Source organism: Hipposideros armiger, unplaced genomic scaffold (assembly GCF_001890085.2).
Source record: "Hipposideros armiger isolate ML-2016 unplaced genomic scaffold, ASM189008v1 scaffold_469, whole genome shotgun sequence".
Lineage (NCBI taxonomy): Eukaryota > Metazoa > Chordata > Mammalia > Chiroptera > Hipposideridae > Hipposideros > Hipposideros armiger.
Window position 1 is genome coordinate 1,405,681 of NW_017731819.1, and position 9,420 is coordinate 1,415,100.

At 36.5% G+C, this 9,420-nt stretch overlaps 1 protein-coding gene across 1 annotated transcript in view; it reads right to left on the bottom strand.

Annotated features, from left to right (window-relative positions):
- Positions 1 to 9,420, bottom strand: part of SCP2 (sterol carrier protein 2) — a 68,381-nt gene that overhangs the window by 36,681 nt on the left and 22,280 nt on the right. Inside the window, exon 2 of the mRNA XM_019666388.1 lies at positions 1,936 to 2,089. Within this exon, the coding sequence (XP_019521933.1) occupies positions 1,936 to 2,089 (154 nt within the window). The remainder of the gene's footprint in view (positions 1 to 1,935; positions 2,090 to 9,420) is intronic.

Genomic DNA, 9,420 nt, shown 5'->3' on the forward strand with positions numbered 1-9,420 from the left:
TGAAGCAATGTCCTCCACAACTAGACTGAAGAACAAAAGGACAGCAACTTGTCTGTTCCCCTTCCCCCAATTCCCCAGTGCTGTTCCCATTCCCCGATTCCCCAATAAAAATCTTAAAAGAAAAAAAAAAAAAAGATGAAGTTAACAAAACAACATTCTTAAAAAAACAAACAAAAAAATATAACTGGATTTTTCGTATTTACACTTTCCCAGAAATAACCATGGCTACTGTGAACAATTCTGTATCTCAATTACTTAGTCTCCTGAAAATAAAAGAACTATGAGAATTCCAGGTTTAAAATATAATTTATTGCCTAAAATTCATAAGCTTCTATTCTGAGAAAATTAGATGGCTACATTAATATTCTGACTGGTAGCTCTTGATAGTTTGGCTTTTAACCAAGGGTGTTCAACTCCAAATGTGAACTGGATGGAATTCCAGGGGACAGTGCAGAACCAATGAATCATATTTAGGAGGAAACTTAAAATTCCTAGCTTACCATCTTTTTATTTGATTTAAGTCAATAAACATTTACCCACTATGAGAGAGATCCTCAGAGGGGTGGGGAGAAGCCAGTCACAGTCTTAGGCCTCAAGGTTTCATATAATAAAGGGAATAAAAACAAGCTAGATACAGTACAATTAAACCAAAATTAAATAGGGACCCAAGAGGTACAAAGTGCTGTGGATATTTGAAGGAAGATGGTACCTGAGATGAGCCTTAAAGCAAAGAATTTACACAACAGAAATGATATTTTCAGGCAGAGAAAAAAGAGTGAAAGGACCGAGAGTAGACTCAAGAGCCTGCAAAACATAAGGATATAAAGGATTCTGTTAGTGAAGTGGGCTGCATATCCTTTGTGGAACAAAAGTGTGAATAAATACCGAGAATTTCAAGAGAAAAAGGGGAGCCAATCAGTGTTGAAAGCTACAGCAGGGTTAGAGAGTAAGGGTGAAAAATAAAGACAAGGACATATCACAATTTCATAATCAGACTACTGGTGGCCTTACCGGACCTCAGTGGTGAAGTCAGAAACTAGGCTGTAAGATATTTCAGCATGAAAAAACAACAGTGGCTCAATGTAAAATAAAAGGCTCATCAAGAAAGAGAAGAATTAAGTAAGGCAAGGAGAAAAACAGATTTTTTAGAATACAAAAGACCTGCACGTTTGCTGACAGAGAGAAAGGAGTCAATAGAAAGGCAAAGATGAGTATCTTTGCAAAAGGAAGACAAAAGGAAGAGGGTATACCTAGTTTTTGCGACACAGTTACAGAAGTTGTTGGAAAGAAAAGCATGCAAAAAGGAAAGCTGGGCCTTGAAAAGGAAGAGGGACTTTTTTGCTCTAGGAAGGAGAAGCACTTCTCTGAGAGAAGAGTGAGTTAGTTGAGGGATGCTGAAAGGCTTGGAAAAGGAAGTGCTTTAGAGATTTGAGGAGCACAGGCATTTGACAAGGACAGGAAGAAAATCAGCAAGAGAAATAAAACAGATTCTAGCAGCAGCGAGGGCTCAGCTGGCTTCGGAATAAATTTGCAGAGATCCAATCAATTGTTTGACTTTCTCCAGACAACCTCAGAAGCCTCGGAGGCTATGGGGAGAAGGCAAATTGTGGGAAAGGAAATAAAGTGACTTCCTAAATTAAAATTACTCAAGTTGGCAGGGCTGAGACAAGCACCCAGCCAGCTCCGGCTTCTAGTTCAGCACTCTCTTTTGAATATGCTGCCTCCTTTTTGAACAAAATTTTCCTAAGGCTGATTAAGTCTAAAAGTTAATGGTCAGTTTTAAAGTTTTAAAGCCATGCTATTAAATCAATGTAATGAGATACTTATTCTTTGAGTACTAAGACAATAAAATTAGGACTTTTGACATGTAAAACGTCATCAGCTGTGAAAAGTCAGAAGGATTCACTGCCGGACAAAACACAGAATGCCACTTACCTGGCGGCTTCGGGAAAACCCATCTTGTAGAGCGTGACAACTGCAGCTCCTCCAAGGCCTAAATTATGCTGCAGAGCAACCTTTGCACCAGGAACTTGTCTTTTCCCGGCTTCCCCTCTCAGCTGCCAGCAGAGCTCAGCGCACTGAGCCAGACCTAACAAGTCGAACACAGAGCAGTCAGATTCCTTTGGTTTAGAAAGCGGCCTCAGCAGCGTTCTCAAGCCAGACAAGGGCTAACGTTTGTGACTTTTAATTACAGCATTTAATTAAGCCGAGGCAATGTTTGCTTAAATAATAACTTTTCTTAAAAATCACTGATGGATTTACACCTAATTTTCTTCCCCTAAGTAATCTCTCTGTTTAGACAATATCCAGGCTTAAGAAATTCTCTGCACTGTTTAAATTTATCCCAACTGTGGTTTTCTGGTCATGTTGAAAGAGAAAACACTGAATATACAGTTCTCTAGCTCAGCAAACGGCACAAAAATAATTAAATTTTACCATATTTATGTATCAAACGAAATAATCTAGGATTTGGGAGTACATTTTACCTAAAAAAATTTGCCAGTATGGGGGATTTTCCTATTATCTTCCCCAAACAGTTCTCAATAAGAATGAATTGTTCTCCAAGCCTATACATATTCACAAGAATAACTGGATTCACAATAGCTTTTGTCCCCTGGATAATGAAATCAAAGATTTTTAGAGCTGAATAAAACTGAATCACATAAGCACTGAGAAACTAATATTAAGTAATTTGTGAAGGGTCACAAAGCAGGCTGATTTCAGAGATGAGATTAGAACATGTATCTTCTGATTTACATTTATCTTTCTACCAGACCAGCTAGTCAAGGATAGGTGAGTTTAGAATGTTCTATCAGGATAGACTGGTTTCCTCCTGGAAGCAGAGCTTCCCAGGTGAACTCACAATGTCTGTTCTTCCACCCACACATCAGATCACACCTTCTGAATCCTAAGTACCTGTTACAGTGTCCTATATAAACGCCAACCTCCTCAAGAAATTTAAATGCCACCTCTCATTTCCAAGCAGTGTCTATATGTTTACAGAATATATATCTTAAACACTTTTAAAACAGGGAACTTGACACCCTGTAATAGTGTTATGAATTATGAACATTTTGAATATTAATTAGGAAAGTCATACTAAATGATTTTACTAACATATCCAAACTTTGGGGCAATCAATTTTATTAGATATTTACCATAGAAAAAGCTTAAACATTTAATAAATATGTAAGACAAAAAGTATTCAAACTGGTCTTATATACAAATGGGTGGAGAAATACTGCTAGTTTTCCTCACAAAAGAATAAATATAGCTTACAAATTTTGAGAAAATAACCTAACTTTGATCAAATCAAATAGAAAGATGCCATTTTTAATCAACCAAATGGGTAAACATGTTTACAAATGGGACTAATCAGAGCTGGTGAGACTATGGCAAAACAACCCCCTCCATAAAGTACTGGTTAAAGTTCAAACCAGTACAACATTTTTGAAAAGTAATGTACAAAGTTTTAAGTGCCTTTAAAATGCCTTGATAACCATTCTATGGAAATAACCAAGTGCAGCAGTTGAGAACAGGCCTCCCAAAATGTGCCACTTTGGCATGTGAATTATTTTGAACTGAAGACAATCAAGACCCTCCAGGCTCATGAGAAACTGTTACTTCTCCCTTAAAGATTTAAATTAGGGGCCTTGCCCATAATAAAAGTTACCACCAAAAACAACCTTTTTTTTTTTTTTTAAGATTTTATTGGGGAATTGGGGGAGGGGAACAGTGTTGGGGAATTAATCTGTGCCTCCCAAGTAGCAACCCTTTCCTTAACATATATATATATATATATATAAAACAACCTTTTTTTTTTTTTTAAGATTTTATTGGGGAATTGGGGGAGGGGAACAGTGTTGGGGAATTGGGGAAGGGAAACAGCCAAGCTGTTGTTCTTCAACCTTCGTTTTGGAGGGCACCAGTTGCCATCTGGCTTCCCGTCGTGGCCTCTAAGCTCAAGATGCTGTGTTCGGGCCGGCCGAGTGGCGCGATGGTTAAGAACTCGCTTGGCTTCCCCCAGTTCCCCAGCACTGTTCCCATCCCCCCAATTCCCCAATAAAAATCTTAAAAAAAAAAAAAAAAGATGCTGTGTTCAATCTTAGTTGCGGGTGGGTGTAGCCACCATCCCCTGCGGGAGTTGAACCAGCAGCCTTGTTGTTAAGAGCACATGCTCTCTCCACTGAGTCATCTGGATGGCAGCTCAGCTCAAGGTGCCAAGTTCAGTTTAGTTGAGGGCGGGCGTAGCCCACCATAGAACAGGCAATCTTGTTGTTACATCAGCTGAGCCACCCTGCCACCTGGTGGCAGCTCAGCCACAGCTCAGCTCAGGCACAGCATCACTGGCCCATGTGGGAATCCAACAGGCAGCCCTGTTGCTCAGAGCTCATGCTCTTAAGACAACTCTTAACCAACTGAGTCACTCGGCCAGCCCCCCCCCAAAAAAAACAATAACCTTTTTTTGAGCTATCTATTAATCATGTCATGGCAAACTACTAATTACTGAACATCTCTTCTTCTTATTGACCTCTCTCACCTCTGAAACCCCGACACCTTACCTCATCCTTAGTTCAGAATGTCACACATACCTCATTTTCCCTTTCTATCTTTGAACCTCTCCTGTATGTGGGGTCTCTGACTGTCTCATGTAGGTGGAGTTCCCATACATACATATGTAATTAAATTTGGTCATTTTCTCTTGTTAATCTGTTTCATATAGATTTAATTATTAAACCAGCTGACAGAACCTTGAGGGTAGAGGAAAGTTTCTTCCTCCCCCACACAAGCATAGGCAAAGTTTAACCAACAAAGCTATCTGTTCAGCACATTGTTATAACAGTGAAAAATTAGATAATTAAGAAGTGAAATAACTGGGGAATGGTTACATGAATTATGAGCTATCCATATGACAAAATAAGAAAATACTTTGTTTCTATTTAAAATTATGTTTATAAAGCTTTTTTTAACAACTCAGGAAAATGTTTATGATATAATCTTAGTAAAAAATGCAGTGAACCAATTAGATATTCATCTACCCATACATCCAACAAACATTTACTGAGTGTCTATTATATGCCAAACACTGCACATGGCTCAGAAGATCCAGCAATAAACAAGCTAGGCATGGACTATCATGAAGCTGATAGTCTGAGATACAAAGATACAGGCATTTACAATACAGTCTACCATAGGCATTAGTGCAGATGCTATAAGCATGCAGAGGAGGAATACCTCTCATTGCTTGATAGGTCAAGGAATGATTCCCAGATGAGTGGACATCTAAACTGAGATCCTGTGAATACAGAGGAGCTAGCCAGGTAAAAAGAAGGAAAGAATGCTTCAAGAAGAGAGATGAGCATGTGCAAAGAAGGAACATGGCCTGCTTAAGGAACAGAAAGTTAAGTGAGTGAGGCTAGAGAATTCTCAAGACAGCCAATATGAGAGAGATAGAGAGATAGGGGAGCAGGAAGGGAGAGAGGGGAAGGAGAGGGAGGCCGGCAGAGAGGGGTACAGAGGGAAAGAGAGGGGGGAGGAAAGGAGAGAAGGAGAGAAGAGAAGGAGGGAGGGAGAGAGGGAGGGAGGGAGAGAATATACTGGAAGCACTTCCAGATTTTGCAATAATTTCAATTGCACTGAACCACTGATATTGTAGAAGATGAGGTAGACTGTGATAAATCTCTACTCATGATCTGCCTAACTCACATACGGAAACAACAACAAAAAACGGAGGGAGGAAATAAACATCCACATTATCAACTTATTTTCTTGCAATTTATGTGTCTGTGAAAAAATAGTGATCATTTGAGCTTTCTTGTTGTCTACCTTCAGAATAAACGTGTTTCTTATATTTCTAAAATCCATATCTGTGAAGCGTAAAAGTCAAAAGTTGGCCCAGAAATCCACTTGCAAAGAAGGCACGAAAGACAGTTATAAAAGCATAAACTATTTGAGCATATTTTTAAAAAAATGTTCCTTCCTTGGATAACTTCTGGCACTAAAATGAAAACCATGCTTTCCCTCTGCCTGGAAAAAATAAACTATCAAACATGAATATGATATATTTATAAATTGTGGATGGGCATAGGAATGGGCATCCTGTCAAAGTAGTATATTCAAATAATAATACGCTTCTTATGGTCTCTTATGAAGGGGAAAAATTTTTTTTTACCTAATTTCATCATTTTACTACCATCTTGCTGCAAAAATTTCCTAACAAGATGGACAATCTTTTCATATAAAAACAATTAGCCTAGGACTCAGTTACGTAGATACATAGTCTGGTTGCTACTGAAAATAAACCATTCAAACATGTATCAAGCACTCCACTGAGTACTGAACATATAAAGAATTCACAGTGTAATAGACAGTGCTAATAAAAATAAGTACTAAGTGCTGTAGAAAACCACAGAATGGAAACAGAAAAAGGGGTAACATCTTGAGACATTACCTGAAGTCTTTTCTCCCTTCTGCTTCTTCAAACCCATAACTCCTCCAGTACCATTAAGACAGCTAAGTACAAAGAAGTCATAATTCAGCCTTAGTTTCAAATTAGACATCTAAATGCCTTAGCATAAGATAACATAAAAAGTGTGTTCTATTATTGGAAACTGACACTTTGAAAACGAAAGGTTTGTTGAGTTTCACAAGGCAAAAAGCTTTAATGGCCTCAATATATAATGAAGAATGTGTATTTATGTAACAGCAGTTTTTCCCTCCAAAAATTATAAAATTATCAAGCTAGAATGCTACCAAATGTAAAATACCATTCAAAAAACAAAAGTAACATAAAGACATTTTCAGACATACAAAGTTGAATTTGTCACATACTGCAATATCCACACTGTTAGAAATGTTAAAAGAAGTCCTTTAGGCAGAAGAAAAATGATAGTAGATGGAAATACATATTTACACAAAGGAATGAAGAACACTGGAAGTGGTAATTACATGAGTAAATACATAAGCCTTTTTCTTATTGTTTAAATCTCTTTAGAAGATACTGATTGTTCAAACAAAAATAATAACTTATTGTGGGGTTTTATAACACATGTAAAAAAAAAATTCACAACAGTATTATAAGACCGAGACAGGAAAAATGGAAGTGTACTATTATAAGGTTCTTTTACTATTAGTGAAGTGGTATAATATCATTTGAAGATAGACTATAATAAAAAATAAAGATAAAAGTGGAATCACAAAATAAACCCAAAAGGTGGCTACAAAAAAGGAAAAAGGAAACAAAGAGCAGCTAGGACAAAAAGAACACAAATAGCAAGATAGATTCAAATATAACCATATTAATAATCACATCAAATATAAATGGTCTAAACACCCCAATTAAAGGCAGAGATTGTCAGAATGGAGGGAAAAAAAAGCAAGACCGAACTAAATGCTGCCAATGTGCTTTACATATAAAGTCACAAACAGTTAAAAGTAAAACAATGGGAAAAAGTGTGGCAAGATGGCAGAATAGAAAAAAAAAAAGTAAAAAGATAGAAAAAGATACATCATGTTAACACTAGCTAAAATCTGAGTGGCAATATTAAATCAGCCAAAGTAGATTTCAGAGCAAAGACTTGCCAGGGAAAGAAGGTCATTTCATAATGATAAAGGGGAAAACATAAAACTGTCTTCATTACAGACAGTTTGATTGTCTATACAGAAAACCTGAAGGAGTTTTTAAAAAGCTGCCAGAATTAAGTGAGTTTTAGCAATGATGTGAGATGAATATTGAAAACCTTATTGTGTTTTTATATACTAGTAATGACAAATAGATATTGAAAAAATACTATTTACAATAGCATCAAAACTATGAGATACTTAGGGATAAATCTGACAAAAGGTGTGCAAGACCTGTACAGTGAGAACAATAATATATTCCTGAGAAAAGTTAAAGGCCACCTAAATAAATGGAGAGATATATATATTTTGTTCATGGGTCAGAAAACTCACTATTGTTCAGCTGTCAATTCTCCCCCAAATTATATTCTGCCTTGTATCATAATTATTTGTGTTATTACATTATCTGTCTCTTCTATGCTTCCTGAGGGCCATGATTATCTTGTGTATCACAGCCCTAGTTTCTAAACCTGGCTGTGCATGAGAAGCTCTTGGGGGAACTTTTAAAACACACAAATTATTAGGATCACCCAGACCGAGGAATCAGAATTTCCAATGGTATTCCAAAGGCTGGAATGTATATGAGCATATTTAAAAGCTACAGGAGATTCTAAATGAGTCCATCAGTAAACCCCATATTTGAGAACTAGTTACCTATAGCACCTAATGACAAGGTGGGCACACAATAAGTACTTGTTGAACTTTCATGGACTGAAAAATGGAAGATCAGGACCTAAACTAGGTTGAAGCTATACTGGAAAGGCACTAAATGTCAGGCTGAATTGGTACAAAAGGCCAAACTAAATAACCAACTTCTAACTTCAAAGCAACAATCCCTTATGAGAAGCTTTATCTCAAAGGCATTTTCATGCCCTTTCAACAGACCACAGACATTAGTATACATTTTGAGAGACAGTTAAGAATATGCTAAAGTCAAATTTTACTTATTCATTTTAAACACATGTCAGTAAGTGTTGGGCAATATATGAAAAAGCCCTTTTAGAACCTACAACAAAATATGATATCATTTGGGCACTTTTTTTTTTTTTAATTTTTTATCATACGACCATTGTAAAGTCAAACAAAAACAAACTCGGGTTTAATGTGATCTTTCTGTTTGGAAAATCTAACAGGAATTCATATTTTTAAACTGACAGTGAACAAAAGAATATTCAATTCAAATGCTTAAATCTATCTTCTATTATGGATATTGATTGCTATGGCAGCTAGAAGCTTTTTTTCACACAGATCTGAACAAGTTACAATCAGAAACCAATATCACAAACTTTAATTTAAAGCAAATTCTCCAATACTGAGTTCCCACCACAGTAGCAATATCTTACAATTAAATTAATACCATTTATAGAAGAGAACGTTACATCCTTACCACCCATCTTAACTCAGCATATTTTGGAAGCACTTACTTGACCATTTTCTGATTCTCTTAGGATCCTATTGCAGTTTGTTATCCAAGTAACCAGGGCAAAAATATTTAAACTACTCAAAGCTGTCATTCTGAAATATTTTCCAGAACTCTGAATTCTTTCTTGGGCTACAGCTAATGGCCATGTGTCAGATTTACTTGAAATATATCCAAATCAAGTAAACATTTACTCTTCAATAATTTCTCATCCTTAGTCAGACTACCAATCAAGTCATCAAGATTTATAAATTTTTCTCGGAAAATGCAACACTACCACTAAACATTATCCCTCAAAGACTAAAGATAAGAGGAAAATTTGACTAACAGTGTAAACTCAAATATTGGAAAGAGTTTTCAAAAGATAACTATAGAAGGTG